Source organism: Ahaetulla prasina, chromosome 2 (genome assembly GCF_028640845.1).
Source record: "Ahaetulla prasina isolate Xishuangbanna chromosome 2, ASM2864084v1, whole genome shotgun sequence".
In the NCBI taxonomy this organism is placed as follows: Eukaryota; Metazoa; Chordata; class Lepidosauria; order Squamata; family Colubridae; genus Ahaetulla; species Ahaetulla prasina.
The window spans coordinates 170,564,122-170,585,709 of NC_080540.1; the positions used below are offsets into that span (position 1 = coordinate 170,564,122).

The following is a 21,588-nucleotide window of genomic DNA, read 5'->3' on the forward strand; positions in this document are numbered from 1 at the left end:
GCAGTGGTGAAATCCAATTTTTTTTACTACTGGTTCTGTGGGCATAGCTTGGTGGGCATGGCTTGGTGGGCATGGAAGGGGAAGGATACTGCAAAATCTCCATCTCTGTCCCCAGCCTTTAGAGACTCCTAGAGAGGCTCTGGAGGCTGGGGGCATCAAAAAAATGTCACTTCCTGTCCAACCAGAAGTTGGGAAATGGGCTGTTTTGGGTCTCTGGGGGCCTCCGAGGGCCTGGAGAAGACAGTTTTTTGCCCTCCCCAGATGCATAGAGAGGATCTGGAGCCAGGTGAGAAAGAAAAATAGGCCTTCCCCACCCACCACAGGCCCTCCAGAAGCAGGAAACAGCTTGTTTCCCTACTTCTGGTGGGCCCGGAAGGCCTGAATATCAGCTGGCTGGCATGCGCAGCGAAGCTGAGCTGGCATACCCACTGATATGGCTACGTATGCCACCTGTGGCATGCGTGCCAATACTTTGCCATCACGGGGCTATACAGTAATGTCATCAGGAGTCAAGTTTAATATGCAGAAATTTTACCTGGTATATAGAGGATACCTGGGATAGAATCAAGATCACGTGAAGTGTTAATACCACTTTATAATGCCTTGGTAAGGCCACATTTGGAATATTGCATTCAGTTTTGGTCGCCACGATGTAAAAAGGATGTTGAGACTCTAGAAAGAGTGCAGAGAAGAGCAACAAAGAGAATTAGGGGACTGGAGGCTAAAACATATGAAGAATGGTTGCAGGAACTCAGTATGCCTAGTTTAATGAAAAGAAGGACTAGGGGAGACATGATAGCAGTGTTCCAATATCTCAGGGGCTGCCACAAAGAAGAGGGAGTCAAACTATTCTCCAAAGCACCTGAGGGAAGAACAAGAAGCAATGGGTGGAAACTAATCAAGGAGAGAAGCAACCTAGAACTAAGGAGAAATTTCCTGACAGTTAGAACAATTAATCAGTGGAACAACTTGCCTGCAGAAGTTGTAAATGCTCCAACACTGGAAATTTTTAAGAAAATGTTGGATAGCCATTTGTCTGAAATGGTGTAGGGTTTCCTGCCTCGGCAGGGGGTTGGACTAGAAGACCTCCAAGGTCCCTTCCAACTCTGATATTATTATTATTATTATTATTATTATTATTATTATTATTATTATTAGTAGTAGTAGTAGTAGTAGTAGTAGTAGTAGTATATATCAAGTATTCAAAATTTTCCCTTAAGACACAGTTAGTTCTACTGGTATTCTGATGCTTATTTTAAAGGTTTTAATATTCAATACATAGATATGTGCTTGCTTTCCATTCATAGAAAACCTATAAGGTAGGCCCTGGATCATTTAACAAGCATCATAACTGCAGATTTAAACCTGTTTTTCCTTGTATCAATTTGAAACTCAAAACATTTTATCATCTTAACTATCTAGGGTACCAAGCAGAAAAAAGTCATATTGTTCACTTTGCAAATCGTAGTGTCTTTGAGGTGGCAAGCTCAGAATTGGTGGAGAGGGGAGGGAGAGAGATTTATAATTTATACCAAAACAATATTTCCTGTCTCTGCAAATGTGTCCAGGAGAACAGGGTGAGCATATTGCCATTTTTTTGACAAACAGCCCTTCTGCGGAGAGTCTGTGCTCTGGTAGCACAATCCACAGGTGAAATAGCATAGCTATAGGAATATATGTTCCCCCATCCACCAACATTTTTTTTATATGCCAAACTCTGCTGGCAAAACAATTTTTGCAATTGCATCAAAACTCAACATGCCAAAGAATAGCAAAGACTCTGTCTTTATAGGAATGGAGTTTCAAGTAATTAGGAAGCAATATTGAGAATGTGCAGGATTGTGTGTTAGATAATACAATTGTTCCTGCATTGCCTGGCTATGGTTCATCCTAATTGCAGATTCAACCTCTGCCAGAGATGACTACTTTTACAAAGGAGCTTGTCTAACTATTTGAGCACACAGCTACCAAACAAATGGCAAAAAGAGGAGTTGACATACTAAAGACTAAATGCAGTATGAGAATGCATGCAGTATATTAATTATGGTGGGGGAGCCATGGGTTCAAATATTAAATTGCTCATAAATCTCTAAGATGGCTTGGGCTAAACTGCTTCCAGCTCAAAGCTTCATCAGCCATAAATTGTTTGATTATGTGCCATGAAGTTGATGTTGACTTCTTGTGACTACTTAGATTTTATTCCCCCACGATGATCTGTCCCTAATGTGGTCCTTCAGGTCTTCCAGCAATGTAATCCATCTTTTTTGCTACTGGTCATTATCATCTTCCCTTTTGTTCCACTTTTTCCAGCATTAGAGTCTTCACTGGGGAACTAGGTCTTCACGTAATGTATCCAAAATAGGATAATTTGAACTTAGTCAATTGTTCCTTGAGTGAGAAATCTGGGTTGATTTGTTTAATGATCTATTTGTTTGTTTCCCTGACCGTCTATTCTTAGAAGTCTTCTCCAATACAGATATTTAAAAGCATCAATACTTTTCCTACTCAGCTTCTTCAAAGTCCAGTTTTTGCTTACATAGAGTTTCACAGATAATACTATGACTTGAACTGTTCTGATATTTGTAAATACAGACACAGCACAGCATTTAAATTTCTTTTCCAAGGCCCCAATGGTTGCTGTACCAAGCGCTAGTCTGCAGTGTACTTCTTAACTGCTTGTTCATTTAATGCTGATAGTTGATCATAAAAAGTAGATTCTATCCAGCATTTCAGGATCTTCGCTGTCAATTCTAAAGCTGGTTGTTCTCCCTGTTATTAGTTTGGTCTTCTTTATATTTAACTATAATTTCATTTTATCACTGTGTCACAAGAACAGTACAGGTTATTGATGTTTCTTCCTCCAATTTTAAAGCCACATTCATTTTCTTCTAGTGCAGTTTCTTTTAATATACAGTACATTCAATATATAGATTGAAGGGGAAAGTATACAGCCTTGTCACACTTCTTTACCAATCTGGAGCCAGGCTACTTCAACATGTTCTGTCCACACAGTGGCTCCCTGACCTGCATATAAATTTCCATTAAGACAATGAGGTGTTTCAGGATTCCACAGCATGATGTGATCAACAGAATCAAAAGCTTTTCTGTAATCAAAGCACATTCTGACTTATTTTTAGTACTCTTTGGCTTTCACAATTATCCAGCATCAGCAATAATGTCTCAGCGTTTTCTAAAGCCAGATTGAACATCTGGCATCCTGTTTTTCATGTAGAGCTCTAATCTACCCTGTTTCCTCGAAAATAAGACATCCCTTGATAATATGCCCAATCGGGCTTTTGAGCGCATGTACTAAAATAAGCCTCTCCCCAAAAATAAGCCCTCCCCAAAAATATTTAAACACAGAGCTGGAAATCAGATAAGATGGCAAAAGGAATGCCATCTTGCTCCATGCGCCCCAAAATAATAAGACCTCCCGAAAAATAAGGCCAAGCGCTTATTTCAGGGTTCAAAAAAATATAAGACAGGGTCTTATTTTCGGGGAAACATGGTATGTTGGATGATCCGAAGCATTATTTTGTTAGCATTGAAATTCAGGCTACTCTAGAGCCCTGCTATCATGCTGAGGGGATTTCTGATTAATACAGTATTTTTTTTTTAAAGTATGAGGAGAAAACATATTCAACAGAAAGATCAGAAGAAGGATTAATACATTGAAAATTACATTAAAACAGAATTATTATCTAACCATCAATTAAATTATTATATCAAATTATTTCAAATCACATGTAGACTAAGATAACATTTTTGAAACAGTTTGGATGAAAAAAAGTATCCAAAATAAACACATCTTATATTTAAACTAGCATATATTACAATAATGTAATAGATATTTTGAAACGATTTATGACTTTGAACAATCAAGGTGACTTTGAGATATTTATTAAAGACAAATATTCAAAATATAGCTTAAAGCACAAATATATAACAAGAAATAAATTAAGTAAAAGAATACTAATTAAAAAATTGTGGGCCCAATAATTTCACCATATAAGTTATTGAAGTTAAATGATAAAAGTACCACTTTAAATTTCGAATATAGAAAATTATTAAATGAATTTGATATAATAATAGTGGTTCCTAAACTCCAATTTTTTTTGGAAAAGTCTATATATTAGGAATATTAGAGAGCAACTATGGTCTAATCCTTAAAGCAACAGGATAAAAAGCAAGAAACCATGAGTTCAGGTCCCACTTTAGCCATGCAAACTGGCTGGGTGACTTTGGACCAGTCACTCTTTCTCCTCAGCCCAATTCACCTCACCTGTTATGAGGAAAATAGGAGGACGGAGATAGTTGGCTATATTAGCCATCTTGAGTTATTTGTAAGAATAACAAAGGCAGGCTATAAATTAAAAAATCTTTTGAAATGTGAATTATTTTTGCTATGGTTTCTACTAGCTAACAAATTCAATATTAGGGCTATTATAATATAATTGAAAAGAGAGTTATTAAAATTAGATAAAAAGTGGCATTCAAACACATTTTGAGGAAGAATGAGGAACCTGAGTAAAGAATGCAATGAATCGTTTCAAGGGAATTTTTGCAATTCCCCAGATAAATTATAAATTAAAAACAGTACAGCTGGTTAAATTAAACATATAAAATATAATTGAATCCCATTTAGATTTATACTATAAAATACTGCACACTGTCAGAAGCAGGACTTGGGGAAAATTACTGATGAGTTAAAACCAAAAAAGGAAATTATTTTCACGCATGGAGGGCTGGATTAAAAAATATCAATGTTCTCCTCATATTCCACAAATATCTCTGGTATACAGGAGAATTGTTCTGCTGGATTCTTCTCTTTCTTCCTCTTGCAACCACATTCCTCAGTGATGCCTCCTTAAGAAATTGAAAAGAATGCTGGGAGCCTAGAGAGAAGACGGCTAAAAAGAACGATGAAGCTTCACAATATAGGGAGAGATAATAAAAAGGTCATGTCATTACTCACCACAGGAGTCCAGAATGGCCTACAGTATGTGGGACTAAAATTAGCCATAGCAGTTCCATAGTTACAAAGGGAATTTAGCAAATGTCTGGAATTTTGTTATAGTGGTATGGTTTAGGAAAGGGGGAGATAGTTACATCAGGTTCTGTTGTTGTAGATGAGGGGTTGGATGGAAAAAATGGGATGCCATATTTCAGAGACAATAAACCCAGACCATCCTGTACCCATTCAGGATGTCAGGGGGCTTCAATGTTCAAAAACATTATTCCACTTTATGCTTTCCAAATTGGTCATCTGCTTTACAATCAAGAGCAAGGGGAGCACTGTTGTTACAAAGAACAGACTTCCTGAGCAAAAAGCTGGGGACAATGATTCTGCAAATCTGAAGTTCAGATCTGAAATGTATCAAGCTCAGAACATAGTCAATGAGGTAGAGATGGACCATTTACAGTTTGACATGATTAGCACCCAAAGCACATTATACACCTTCAGCCTGCATATGAAATTGCAGTTTATTCTTATGGGGAAAACTCATTTCCATTTTCACAAAAACCAGAATGAAGACAGCTAGTAACAAAATGACTATCAAGGAGGAGATTTAATTTATTAATCCTCTTTTGGGGCATTTGCAGATTTTTTTGAGGAGGACCATTTTCTGGCAGCATCTCTGAATGCTTTCATTTACTGTATTATTATCAACACTCTAGGTCAGGGGTCTCCAAACTTGGCAACTTTAATACTTGTGGACTCCAACTCCTGAGGAATTCTGGAAGTTGAAGTCCACAAATCTTAAAGTTGCCAAAGTTGGAGACCCCTGCTCTAGATCACCAATTGGCACATTGGAATCATCCAGATTCATTGGTGCTACAGTTTCCAGATTTTTCAGTCAGCATCTACCTCTCTGTTTGGGGAAAACTGTTCTAGAACATTGTATCATTCTAAGATATTTGGGACTGAAGGTTGGATGAGGATGTCCATTAGTGAAATCTTCCATGGTCAATGGGACAGAGTACTGAAATAAACTTTGATGCTATTGCTACATGGAATGGAATGGAGTGCAGTGCAGTGCAGTGGAATGGAATGGAATAGAATGTTGGAATGGAGTGTAGTGGGATAGGATAGGATAGGATAGGATAGGATAGGATAGGATAGGATAGGATAGGATAGGATAGGGGAATGGAACGGAATGGAATAGAATATTGGATTGCAATGCAATGCAATGCAATGAGTAGAATATTATAATGGAGTGGAGTGGGATGGAATGGAACAGGATAGCAGTAGGAATAGGATAAGAATAGAATATTGGTATGGAATGGAATAGAATGGATAGAATATTGGAATGGAATATTTGGAATGAAATGGAACAGAAAAGAACAGAATAGAATATTGGAATGGAATGGAACGGAATGGAACGGAATGCAACGGAATGCAACGGAACAATAGACTATTGGAAAAGAATGGAATGGAATGGAATGGAATAGAATAGAATAGAATAGAATAGAATAGAATAGAATAGAATAGAATAGAATAGAATAGAATAACAAAGGGGAGCTTAAAATAAGTATAACAAATTGAATGTAAATGATAAATAATAAGCACAGCTTAAATGGGTAAAAATTAAACGGGCCTTTAAGAAAGAAAGCAATTTTAAAAAGGGCATGTTTAATGAGCATGTTTAGTATAATAGTTGACAATTAACATAAACTGATAAATGCCGTTATCACATATTATCACATATTTTTAAAAAAATACAGGCTTCTCTGGATTACAGAATTTCATATGGAGGTGGAAAAGGAGCCATGCAATCTCACAGCCTGTAATTTGTCTCAGTTTCAACCCAGCTAGCAAATATTTACAAGAATGAAATGTGTGGCATTGACTGATGCAAAGCTGGGAAAGATAAGCTGAAAGAAATAACATTTCCTCTAATGGAGGAGCTCCCTGTCTTGGATGGTTTTATTATTACTATTATTGCAAGTATTTATTTTATGGATGCACAGTAAATAAAACAAATTTTAAACTTACAAATATTTTTTAAAATAATAGAAAACAAACAACCACAAATAAACTAAAAATACAAATTAAGAAAGTAAAGAAATAAAAAGAATCTATATTTATACTGATCAGTAATAACTGATTTATTAATACGCTACTATAATACATTCAGTACTAAGTATCTTAAAGTATCACAAATGGCAAATCTCTGCCGCAATAACACACATTGCTCTATCTTTTGATTAGTAGAATATATTACCTTTTTTAACACAGATAAATCACAAATTTCAGACAACTTATTCCTTGGAATGAGGTAACACCCCCACCTCCTGTTCCATACAACTATTAGGAATTCTTCCTGATAAACAATCAAATCTCAAAGCTTTGTTATATAATTCAGCATTACATTAAGATCTTTAACATTTAAAGATTTTTCCATAAATCTACTAATATACGCTATCATACTAAATGATCACATATCGCTATTGTGGGTCAGTAAACACTCAATTTTTTTACACTTCCAGCTATTTACATAGAAATATCTCTAAGAACATGTATCAAATGAGAGATTCACTTTAATAATGTTATTTTTAATCCCACAACATAAAGGACTGTTAACTCATCTATGGAAATCCGATTCAACCCTTTCTAAAAGTTTCAATATATTTAATTCTACATATTTAAACATTCTTTATATATAAAGCTCCAGTATTTAATGTATTTTAAAAAAATCACAAAACTCATTTCTCTACATATTGTATAGTAGCTATATTGATATTTAAGGGGTCAGGGGAAGTTGCAAGATTTATCCCAATTACCCTTGGAGTACAGAATACTTTCCAAAACCTTTATAAATTTAGAAAAAGAAAGAGGAATATTTCACATGCTAATGTATGGACAGGCAGACATTTAGAAATAATTGCCATAATCTAAATTAGCAACACCGTGTATAGGAAATCCTCAACTTACAACAGTTCAGTTAGTGATTGTTCAATTTTTCACACTTAACAACCATTACAGCATCTCCATGGTCATGTGATCAAAATTCATGTTTGGCAACTGACTCACATTTATGACGGTTGCAGGGTCCCAAAGTGAATGGGGAAGCCAGATTCACTTTAACAACCATGTTACTAATTTAAAAACTGCAGCGATTCACTTAACATCTGTGGCAAGAAAAGTTCTAAAATGGGGCAAAACTCATTTAACAATCATCTCACTCACTCAGCAACAGAAAAGTTGGGCTCCATTGTAGTCATGAGGGCTACCCGTATTTCACAATACTATAGAACAGGGGTCTCCAAACCTTGGCAACTTTAAGCCTGGCGGACTTCAACTCCCAGAATTCGGGGAGTTGAAGTCCGCCAGGCTTAAAGTTGTGAAGATTGGAGACCCCTGTTATAGAAGACTGGCCCTTTGACCAATGAGCCAGCTTCTAACATTTTTGTCTTGATGTAAAAGATCAATAGACATCTCCAAGGATGCTCATGGTTTCCTTTTTTATACTCTGTTTTTCGGTACAATGGACTGGGATGAGTTATCCTTCCATTACAGGATTATGCTCTGTAAAATAAGATACAACTGCACTATTACAAAGATATAGAAAGTAGTTTCCTTCATGTTGCGCATGACACCTGCTGACTTTACAGACATGTTCATGTAATTACCTGGCAGCAAAACAGAAGTGATTTGCCATTGTTTTATTTAATCCTGAGGTTCCCTGGGTGTCTCTCTGAGCCCATTTAGCTTCTGAGACCAGAGAAGTTCAACCAGATGCTGCCCCCTGATGAGAGACTATAAGCGGATTTGAAATCATGTTGTTGTTTTTTAACCTATGTATTCTCTACCTGACTTGAACAACTGACAGTCTAGACAAGGTTCACACCACAGAGATCGTTCAAGAAACCATGCTGAAGCCTGGCTTTATATACCCAGAAAGATAAATCAGTAAAGTCTGTTGAGCCATTGCAAAGAAGCGGTGACATTTATAACGTTCACCTATTTTGACAAAAATTGTGTGAGAGAGGAAGTGTACATATTCTGCATGAAAAAAACCCAGCCGATTTCCTTGAACTGCCTGTATCCTGCCTGAAGGGAATATTTTATTGTTATTTATGAAAGGAACAAAGGTTTGCCCTTTAAAGGCCAAGAAAGTAATTTCACAGGACAATTCAAAGTAATTTAACTTAGAAACGAAAAGACCTGCATTCTACAGCACTTACTCCTTAGTAAGGCAATGATGCACAGCATTGTGACAGTACTGTGATTGTTTTAGAAGAAAGAAATCTAGAAATTAGATAATCTCTTTCTTTTCAGGTAGACAGAGGGACCCTACTGAGATTCAAAGGATATAATACAATCCGCCTGCTTGCTTGCTTACTTGCTGGCTCGCTCTCTCGCTCATTCATTCATTCATTCATTCACTCACTCATTCACTCACTCACTCATTCATTCCATTGAATTCAATTCAGGCACACTTCACTTGAAACTACTCACCATATAAAACAATAACAACCTAATAGCAAACAAAACAAATTGAGTTGCTTGTTCTATACAAAAATATAAACAAAAACACATCTAACCAAGGGGCTCCATCATGTAGGTTTCATTTAATTCAAAAATTGTATTTAATCAAAATAGTCTGCTCGGTAATTTTTTAAAAAGAAATTATTCATATAAGGTTGTTATGGGATCTCTCTCTCACACACACACACTCTCTCTCTCTCACACACACACATATTCACCCACCCCTTCCTAAATTTCATGTTTTTGTGTGTACTTTTCCTTACCACGTACATTTTGAGAGCCACTTTGGAGAAGAGAAAGAGGTCGATGTGTAAGAGTAAATGCATTCTGTATTGCATATTGATTCAGGAACTGTAATGAATAGAATAGAATAGAATAGAATAGAATAGAATAGAATAGAATAGAATAGAATAGAATAGAATAGAATAGAATTTTTTTTTATTGGCCAAGTGTGATTGGACAGACAAGGAATTTTTCTTGGTGCATACACTCTCAGTGTACATAAAAGAAAAGGTACCTTCATCAAGGTACAACACTTACAACACTTAATGATAGTCATAGGGTACAAATTTAACACTTAAAAATACAATACTTAATGATAGTCATAGGGTACAACTGTAATTACGGGTAGATCTGATCAAAAAGTCAGCAAAATGAATCTGTTCTTTGATACCTACACTTTTCAGAATTCTGCAATGCAGTCTTCCAGAGGGGAAAAAAAAGTTCTTAGGCACAAGAACATGAGATATTAAAATGTATTCCTGGTCACTTCTGCTTTGATTTCAAGTAAACGGGGAGCAGGGGAGCAGAGAAGGAAAAAATACCTTGGCACCTTTTATTTGTAACGGATGATGCCACTGGATGATGCCACTGTTCAAAGAGGATACAAACACATATTGTGCTATCACAGGGGAGCACTGAATTTTGAATGCTAATACAACATGTACATTGTAGGTATCCCATACATCATCTAATCATCTTTTTTTGACACACAGCTCCAAGACATGTATACACGCAAAGAATACTATAGTGCAGTGATTCCCAAACTGTGAGCCGCGGCTCCCCAGAGCCGAATATCTGCGCCCGCTGGGTCCGCTGATGTGCCTTTTCTGGGGCGTCTGGTGCGCATGCGCAGTTGCAGGTCGGATTTCCGGGGGAGCCGCGGGCGAAAAAGATTGGGAACCTCTGCTATAGTGGGAAGCTGCTCATGGTTACAGAGAAATGTGCAGTCCACTTGATCACTTGAATGAGAAAACTTTTTTTTTTTGAAAAAGTTTTATTTTTTTTCTCATAAACATATCTTAAATGTACAGTTTCTTATCCAACATACATATTTTCTTTTAACTTTCATACTAATACAATCTTCATCCTAAACAATTTAAATATATTTGGGGTTGTTCTACCATTTCATCTTCCTTGTTTTACAACAATCCTTTTTCTCCCCCTCCCCTTTTTCCTTTTCCTCCCATTCTCCATCTACTTTTCTACTTTCCACTTTCTCCTCTCCCTCTCTACTTCCCCTTCCTTTCCCCCATACCTCCCTTCTTTCTCCCTTCTAACCTTCTCTCCTACTCTTGTTTCCCTTCTCTTTCTTCCTCTCCTTTTCCATTTCTTGTTTTTCTCTGTCTCTCCTTCCTCTCTCCTCTCCTCTATCCCTCTCCATTCTCTCTCTATTGTTGTATTCATTTTCAATTTAGTATTTTCCAAAGTGGTATTCGAGCAAAGTGGTATACTTTCTTTTCAATTACTATTTCATTTTACTAAATTCACACATATCTTAAATGTACCTTTATATAATAACATTTTCTCTCCGTCCCCTCCTTTCCCCTTTTCCATTTACACAGGTGTCTTCTGGGTTTCTATTTCTTTTTGTCTTCTCTCTCATTTACTCATATCTTATCTAATTTATTTCTCTATAATCTTTTACTCAAATTTCTTTTCTAACCATACATAAAATCGTCCCCATGTCTTGAAATACATTGATTCCTCTTTATCTTTTATTCTCAATGTTAACCTATTCATTTCTGCACATTCTAAAATCTTCTTTATTACCTCTCCTTCTGATGGGATTTTTTCTGTCTTCCACTTTTGTGCAAATACAATTCTCGCCACTGTTATTATATGAATAATCAAATATGAATCTTCTTTGCTACATCTCTCTGGTAATATACCCAATAAAAATATCTCTGGTTTTAACTCTTATATGTTGGTGCAACATTTCCTCTAACCATGCCTTTTATTCTAACCCAATAATTTTTTTGCTTCCATACATGTCCACCACATATGATAATATGATCCCGGCAATTGAAAACATTTCCAACATTTAGCTGATTTATCCTTAAACATTTTTGCTAATCTTTCTGGTGACATATGCCATCTATAAACCATTTTATAAATTTTGTTGGTTACAAAACTTTTGTGCATTTTAAGTGAATCATAGCTTGTAAATTACCTAATTTCACATTTTATCAATCTAATATATATCCAATATTTTTGTCTTTATTAATCATTTATTTAATTATAACTATTTCTTCCCTCACTTCATACAAAGTATTCTAAAATTTAGGTTGACTTATATTTTACCATTCATTTCATCATCCTGAATCAATCCAATAATAATACTTCTTTATGTTATATTTTGTATATTTCTACAATTCTTGTATTATAAAGGACTCTACCAAACTTCGTTACCATATTTTCTTATCTAACCATTGATAAAATAAGTCCCATATCTTATAATATTGTTTATCTTCCTGTTCTCTAATTTCAAATGTCAATTTGCTCATTTCAGCACATTCCATTATTTTCTTAATAACTTCGTCTTGTGTTGGTATTTTCTCATTTTTCCAATTTTTAGGAAACACAATTCTAGCCACTGTTACTACATTCAAAATCAAATATCTCAATTCTCTATTATATGTTTCAGGTATAATCCCCAATAAAAAACCCTCTGGTTTAAAGTCTATTTGCTTTTTTATCATTTTTTCCAACCATGTGTGGATTTTTGTCCAGTATCTTTTAGCTTCTACACACATCCACCACATATGGTATTATAAGCCTGGTATCTGATGGCATTTCCAACATTTTTTGGATTTATTCTTGAACATACTGGCTATTCTCGTTGGGGTAGATGCCACCTGTAAAACTTCTTATACAAATTCTCTTTATATGCAGTTGACATTGTCATTTTATAATTTTGCAACCACAATTGTTGCCATTTCTCAGTCAACCCCATTTCCAAAATTTTCCCCCAAGCAATCATTGTTTTTTTAACTTGTTCTTCTTCCAATTTAACCTCTAATAAATATCCGTATAATTTTTTAATTATGTTTTCGTCAGTACCTGTTAAGATTTTATCTAAATTAGTCAAATTATTATAAAAACCTTCTGTCTTAAAATCTTTATCATATCTAGAATGTATTTGCAAATAAGAAAACCAATTCATCTTTATACCTTGTACATCTAATTCTTGCATAGATTTAAGTTAACCCTTTTCATTCACTAATTCACCATGTCTAACAATTTGTTCCTTTCTAAATGTTATTGAATATGAGAATGCTTCAATAGTTGATAACCAGACTGCAATTTTTAGAGTTGTCTTTTAATCTTCTCCCAATTTTAATAGCAAAGCCTCTCATATAAAATGTCTTCTGAAGTACCCCTGTGTTTTTGCTTCCTTGTACCATAAGAAGGTGTGCCATCCCATCAACAAATCATGTCCTTCTAAAGTCAATATTCTAGTATTTCTTAGCATTATCCATTCCTTGATCCACATCAAATTTGTCGCTTGATAGTGTAATTCCCAATTAGGCAATCCAAAACCTCCTCGTATTCTAGCATCTTGCAACAATTTAAATTTTATCCTCGCTTTTTTGCCCTGCCAAATATATTTCGACACTATTTTATTCAATTCTTCAAAATATTCTTTCCCCAACCTAATAGGAATTGTCTGGAACAAATATAGGATTCTAGGCAATATATTCATCTTAACTGTTGATATTCTCCCTATCAATGATAATTGTAAATTTTCCCACTTTACCAAATCTGTCACTATCTGTTGTTTTAGTTTATTATAGTTATTCTCTTTACGTGTACTACATCTTGCTGTTAAATATATTCCCAAATATTTAACCTTATTTGTGACCTGCATCTTTGATACTTCCACCACTTCTTCTTTTTGTTTTATTAACATATTTTTTTTGTCAAAATCTTCGTTTTGTCTTTATTTATTTTTAAACCTGCTACTTTTCCGTATTCTCCTATCTTGTCTATCAATTTAGTTATTGATTCTAATGGATCTTCAAGAATAAAAACCAGGTCATCTGCAAACACTTGCAATTTGTATTCTTCCTTTTGAATTTTCATACCTTTTATATCTTTTTCTACTTTAATATTTCTGTTTAACACTTCTAATGTTAACACAAACAACAAGGGTGACAGTGGACAACCTTGTCTTGTTCCTTTTTTTATTTCAATAGATTCTGTCAATTCTCCATTTATTATTACTTTTGCTCTTTGTTTGTGATATAGGGCTTCTATTGCTTGAATAAACTTTCTGCCAAAGCCCATCTGTTCCAGCTGTAGTAACATAAATCACCAATTCACATTATCAAAGGCTTTATGAGTATCTAGAAATATCAAAGCCATCTGCTTTTTGGGATGTGCCTCATAATATTCCAAAATGTCCAGAATTATCCTCATGTTATCTTTAATCTGTCTTTTTGGCAGAAACCCATTTTGATCAGAGTGTATAACATTATTTAAATATCTTTTAAGTCTTTCTGCCAATATTGAAGCAAAAATTTTATAGTCTGAATCCAGCAAGGATATAGGCCTATAATTCTTGATTTGTTGTAGATTGGTATCCTCCTTTGGAACAAGTATAATATAAGCTTCTGACTTAGGTAGTTTCATCTTTAACATAACTCATTCATGACTTCTAACAATGGGAGACTCAACGACTCCTGTAGTGTCTTGTAATATTCTGCTGGTAGTCCATCTGGGTCTGGTGCCTTTCCATTCTTTTGTTTTTTAAGTGCTTCAGTTAATTCCATCATTGTTATATTTCCTTCTAACATCATTTCAGTATCTTTAGGAATCTGGGGTAAGTTCACTTTTTGCAAATATCATTTAACACTTTCCTCCTCTGTATTCTCTTGCTCATACAATTTTCTATAATAATCTTATATAATTTTTTTATTCTCTTAATTCCCATATCTAATTTGTCCTTGGTCGTCCACTAGTTGTGTTATGTTCCTTGATTCTCTTTTTTCAATTTGTATGCTAACCATCTACCTGGTTTATTAGCATCTTCAAAATAGTTCTGTTTGGCACTTCTGATTTTTTGCACTAAATCCTCTTTTTCTATTAATCCCATTTTATGTTTAATTGTGTCCATTTTTATTTTAATATCCTTTTTTGTGGAAATTTCTGTAATTCTTTCTCAAGTTTCTTATAATCATCCTCTAATGTTTTATAGGCTTCTCTTTTCTTAATATTTCTTTTCCTTGTATAGTCTATTATTAGACCTCTAGCATAGGCCTTCATTGTGTCCCAAAGATTTTGTATTGATGTGTCCTCTTTTCTATTTTCTTTAAAAAAGAAAGCCAATTCTTTCTCCATTTTCTGTACAAATTCCTTTTCTTTTAATACTATATTATTTAGGGTTCATCTAGATCTTCTCCTTTGTCCTTTCCATGTCATCGTCATTGGGTTATGATCTGCTGATGTATTATCTTCTATATCAATTTCTCCTATATTAGAAATCAGTTCCATTGTCATCCATATCATGTATATTCTAGACCATGATAAATGTCTGTTTGAATAAAAAGTATATTGTCTATTTTTTACATTTCTTTCTCTTCATGCATCTTTATTTATTTCCTCTATCATTTTAAAAAAAGATTTCGGAAGAGTCTTTGCTTTGCTTTGCTTTGTTGGCTTCTGCGTATTGTAATCTAATTTCTCATCTACTATACCATTGAAGTCTCCCATCATGCAAATATTGTCATAGTCCAAGTCAATTATTTTCATATGTAACTTTCTATAAGAATCATCTTGATTGTCATTTGGAGCGTATATTGCTATTAAAAGTATTTCCCTGTTATTATCTGTTATTTCCACCATCAAAATTCTGCCATCTTCATCTGTATAGATTTGCTCTGCTGAAATTGTATCTCTAATATATAGAATTATTCCTCTTTTCTTGCATTGTGGCAATGGTTTCCCTAACTTTGACTGTACCAAAAATTGTTCATGTTGCTTTTTGATATGTACTTCTTGTAAACAGATTATATCAAATTTTAATGTCTCTAATTTATGAAATATTTTCCTTCTTTTGGTAGATAAATTAAGTCCATTTATGTTTATTGTAATCAAAATATTTTTTCTCCAACTTTATTGGTATTGTTTGAAAAAAACACAAAATTCTTGGTAGTATATTCATTTTAATTAATGTTATTCTTCCCATTAGTGATAATTGCAGGTTTTTCCATTTCTCCAAGTCTATTTCAATTTGATTTCTCAGTTTGTAGTAATTGTCTTCCTTCACTGTTACACACCTTGAAGTTAATTGAATACCCAAGTATTTCATTTTCTTCACTATTTGAATGTCTAACTTCTCCATTAATTGCTTTTTTTTTTGTTTTTCTCTCATATTTTTAACTATGATTTTTGTCTTTATTTATTTTCAATCCTGCTACTTCTCCATGTTTCTCTATTTGCTCAATTAACTTTGGACCTGTTTTTGTTGGTTCTTCCATAATAAATATTAAATCATCTGCAAATGCTTGTAGTTTATATTCTTCTTTTTTGATTTTCATTCCTTTCATTCCTTTTATTTCTTTATGTTGTCTTATCTTTCTGTTTAAAATTTCTAATGTCAACATAATAACAATGGAGATAATGGACATCCTTGTCTAGTTTATTTTCTAATATCTACTTTTTCTGTCATTTCACCATTCACCGATTGATTCGGTGAATGGCGAAAGTGATTTGCCATTCACTTTTGCCGATTGGTCTTTATATATAGTTTTAACCATATTTATAAATCTATCCCCAAAGTCCATCATTTTCAATTGTGTATTCATAAATTGCCAATTCACATTATCAAACGCTTTCTGCGCATCCAAAAATAACAACACCATTTGCTTTTCTGGATGTGCTTCATAGTATTCCAATGTATTCAATATAATTCGCATATTATCTCTAATCTGTCTTTTAGGTAGAAAGCCATTCTGATCCGGATGTATAAATTCATTTAATAATCTCTTCAATCTTTCAGCCATGATTGATGCAAAAATTTTGTAATCCGCATTTAATAATGGAATTGGTCTATAATTCTTTATTTGTTGTAGATCCAATTCTTCTTTTGGTATAAGGGTTATATATGCTTCTGTCCACGAATTCGGAATTTTGGCTTTTAATAATAAGTCGTTAAATACTTGTAAGATTACATTGCTTAATACACCTTGCAACATTTTTTATAGTTCCATCTGGTCCTGGTATTTTACCATTCTTTTGTTTCTTAATTCCCTCCATCAATTCCATCATTGATACTCTTTCTTCTAGTGTAATAATTTCTATCAGTGAAAGCAGAGATCCAGTCCAAGTTACTTGGTATATGTAGGAATCCTGAATCTGAGGATGAAAGTTTTAACTTCTCTGTTAAGCTAATTGGCATTATTTTTCTGGTCTTCCTATCCAGGACTTTTAGTTCTGCTTGAGTCCAGTTATGTCTCTAATGACTAGAATTGTCCAGGTGTTAATTGCCTTGATAATATTTTCTCTGCTGAGTTTGGACTTTAAATTTTTTTCACTCTCATGATGTATTCACTTCTAACCTTCTTGACATCAAGGGTGCTTGATGTTGTCATCTTGAAGGGTGCCCAGGTATTTGTAGTAATCTTCATCCAGATTCTTGATGTTTTTTTTCCCTTAGGGCATCTTGATTTCTTCAGGTTTTTTAAAATTTATTTATTAAACTTCTATGCTGTCCATCTCACTGAGGTGACTCTAGATGGCTTGCAGTCATACAATTAAAATGCCATATAAAACATTAAAACAATAAATAAGAATCATGCATATAATTTTCACTCTTTTTCCTCTGCTGCTGATAAGGCTGGCACATTTGTCCGATTATTATTTATTTGTTACAATATTTTATGAATATTTTATTTACCATATTTTTCGCACTATAAGATGCACCTGACCATAAGACACACCTAGGTTTAGAGGAGGAAAACAAGAAAAAAAAATATGAATATGGAGCGCCGCCTCACTGTGAATATGGAGCACCTAATGTGGAGCAGCAGTGTAGTGAGGGCAGGAGGCAGAGCCTGAGAGGACCACAGATAGGTGTCCTCTCATGTGCCAGCTCTGCCTATTGACTCCTGCACTCCGGCGGGGTTCAGCTCTGTAAAAGGACCTCACCACCATAGCCTGGCTGCAATATTCGCTCCATAAGACTCACAGACATTTCCACCCACATTTGGGGGAGGGGGAAGTGTGTCTTATGGAGCAAAAATATGGTACATTAGTATTGAATGGTTTTATTATTGTTATTTGTGCATGATTCAATAAATAAATATTTATGAATGCTTTATAATTAATTATAAAAAGTATTTTATTTTGAGCAATATAATCCATACAAACAAAATCTCTTTTGGGGTCCTCTAGGATTTTTAAAAATGGGAAGAAATCCTGAGAACCAACAGTTTAAGAAACGCTGCTCTAGATTAATTCAGAATCTTCCAGGATGTGCTGGGTCAACTATGGTTACTTACCAGTTTACTTCATGATACATGATCACAAGATCCTTTGTGAGGATCTTTTTGTCTTTTACCCGTTGGTGAGAATAGTTATAGTAGCAGAAGTAATATTTGCAGGGAGCCCTATACCTGATTCCAGGTACTTTGACCTTGAATTGTTCAATGTTTATTGTCCCATGAACAACTGTGACATTGCCAAAATGCCAATTTAAAGCCTCTTGAACTTCCTATTTAGAAGTCACAATGCTACAACTAGTTTAGCAGTCTAATATCAACACAAAGGGCCACCCTTTCGGATTGCAAGCTCCGCAACCTTTATATTCAATGTTATCTGCTTTCTTTCTCTCCACAGACTCTCTTCCAAAGCCCAGATGAAGGTTGGCAGGTCTATACGTCAGCTCAGGCTCCCGATGGCAAATGTCTGTGCACAGCAGTCATCCCTGTTCAGGGCACCTGCTCACGAGACTTGCGCAGCCGGCAACTACGGCAGCTCATGGAGAAAGTAAGCAAAGTGTTTCCTATCTGTGGGAGAAGGTGGCTTAAGCAGTGGGAGCCTTTAGATTTGTTAGGGGTACCAGCATGCCCCACTCTTTTCCTGTTCTCCTTTTTCTCCACTTCATTCACAACTGCTGGGGATTTATTCCTGATTTTTATAAGATTGGGGATTAAGATCTGGTGAAATCCAACTGAGGCCTGATGAACAGAAGTTATTATCCCCCAAACCTGGGGAGTGGTAGTTACGATCCAATCTAAACAGAGCAAAACTTCTGATCTGTGTGGCCTGTAGGCCTGATCTACCCTAAAATCTTGGTGTCATTTATAGAAGACATTTCTTAAACTGAGTTTGAAGTGCCCTCCCGACATTATATCCTCAAAATCATTCACTCATGGTCATTAAAAAATATTCTTCAGTACCTGATTATGAAGGAGAAAGGATCTTGCCATCAAACTAAGACTTCCTTTATTGGGCAGAAACCCTCTACCCAAAACACTAGTTCAGGACCAGGATTTGACTAATGTTTTAGCCATCTATTAAAATTTTCCTTTTTTGATAACAACACCAGGGAAATTCACATATCTCTTTCCTTCACTTGTGCCACATTAAATTTGAGTTAAGTGCTAATTGCTGACTTTGTTGCTAAATTAAAATACTAGTAATGAAGAAAGTGCAAAATATGCTGGTATACTTGAATCGTAGCTCACAGATTAAATGAAAGCACATTCATGTGGTTGTGAAGAGCACCCCATCATCTAGGAAAGATTTTTCGTTGTGATGAAAACTTCAACCGCTCCTTATTACGTACCCTAATCGTTACACAACACTGGGTATGACTGGCTTCATGCTGTTGCTGGCATTCCTAGAGCCACCTGTTCTGGCTGTATCAACTGTGCATATATTCCCATTTGACAATCTCTTGGACTTTGCAAATTCTAGCTCACAATGGTTTCGCTAAGTGACAATAGTGATGATAATGATAATGATGACACAGTGATAATCATAATTTTGATTGTATTGTTGAATAGATAGGGAGATGGTGTTTCAAAATGCCACTGGAGAAAAGGCTCTGCCAATGGCCAACGTTCTTTAGCTAATGGTACCCAGAGCAGGTCCCTCCTGCTGTATCAGATAGGACAATTGGGGAGCAGTGATGTCACATGCACTGAATAACCAGCACCAGTGCCTATGCTTTCTGCACCAGTTGAAACTTCCAAATGAAGAGTAATAGTCCAGTCTGGAGGTCACATGGCCATAAGTAACTGTGAGTGGGTTCAGGAATGGGCATAATTGACACACCATTGTGTAAAGGCTGCCCCAGCCATGGCTGCCACCTGCTCATTCAACAGGAGCTGTAAGTCCGGAAGAATTTCTGGATGGCACCCTGGGTCTGTCTTGAGCTGTGCCAGTCCATTCAGAACCAAAGATGGAAGGTCCCTGGAACCAGGAGATCCAAAACCCTAGAGCTACTCTGCCTTGCTTGGGGTTGAACTTAAGCCTGTTGCTCCCCATCCAGCCTCACCACCCCCCACAGCCTCAAGGGACTGAGATACAACCTCTATGGCATCACTCAGGCAATCTAAGGTATAATTATAAAGCTTAGTATCTTCAGCATATTAATGATACCTCACCCCAAAATGTTGAATGACCTCACCCAGCAACTTCATGTAGATGTTAAACAATGCTAATGACATGACTCTATCTGCAGTTGCCTTTCTGGATAAAACGCAAGGCACCCCTCCCCATTTTTATTCTCCCCAAAAGGGAGAAAAGTAGTTTAGGCTATAGAGATTATACATAGCTCCAAGTCACCCAATGAGCTTCAGGGCTAAGCTGAACTTTGAATCTGGGTTTCTTTGGTCCTAATTTAACTTTCAGACCACAGCACTACCATGACTGCAGTACTGCAGGCTAATTCTGCTGACTGCCGGCTGTCTGCAGTTTGGCAGTTCGAATCTCACCAGGCTCAAGGTTGACTCAGCCTTCCATCCAGAGATGGGTTTCAGCAGGTTCTGACCTGTTCTAGAGAACCAGTAGCAGAAATTTTGAGTAGTTCAGAGAACCGGTAGTAAAAATTCTGACTGGCCCTGCTCCCATGTATTTTCTGCCTCCTGAGTCCCAGCTGATCGGGAGGAAATGGGGATTTTGCAGTAACCTTCCCCTGGAGTGAGGAGGAAATGGAGATTTTACAGTATCCTTCCCCTGGAATGGGGAGGGAATGGAGATTTTACAGTATCCTTCCTGTAATGCCCACCAAGCCACACCCACAGAACCGGTAGAAAAATAATTTGAAACCCACCACTGCTTCCATCCTTCCGAGGTGGGTAAAATGAGGACCCAGATTGTTGGGGCCAATATGCTGATGCTGTAAACTGCTCAGACAGGGCTGCAAAGCACTGTGGAGCGGTATATATAAGTCTAAGTGCTATTGCCAGACAGAGTTTGGAATAAGGTATTTGCAAATGGACCATCAACATATTGAAGAACAGATTTAGCGTCACGAGTACCAGTTAGAGAACTAAAACATATCAAAGAACTTGAAAAATGACTCTCTTCTGCCTTTTTTTCATCACTGAATTCCACCCCTGCCCCTTTATTCATATTAGACGGGCTGGAAGCTGAAGTCTTTGATCCCTCCTGTGAGTGGTGCTACATTTTTTTTTCTTCCTTCCTCAAAAGGCAGCTTTGGCTCTTAGGATGCAAGGGAGAAGTCAGGGAGCTTCTTTTGTCTCACCTTCTTCTCTTTAATGAGATGCAAATGGGGCCTTTATGGTTCCTGGCGGAGCAGCGGCAGCCGGCCGCACGGCAGGATGAGCAGTAAATTCCCTTTC

General features: G+C 35.9%; 1 protein-coding gene across 4 annotated transcripts in view; it reads left to right on the forward strand.

Annotated features, from left to right (window-relative positions):
• The window catches only part of OLFM2 (olfactomedin 2), a 206,168-nt gene that overhangs the window by 78,602 nt on the left and 105,978 nt on the right, over positions 1 to 21,588 (forward strand). For 2 of the 4 annotated variants that reach the window (XM_058171562.1, XM_058171563.1), the window contains exon 3: positions 18,628 to 18,763. In XM_058171562.1, the coding sequence (XP_058027545.1) occupies positions 18,628 to 18,763 (136 nt within the window). Of the gene's footprint in view, positions 1 to 18,613; positions 18,764 to 21,588 lie in introns of all 4 variants that reach the window. The other 2 variants (XM_058171561.1, XM_058171560.1) reach the window with 1 other exon arrangement.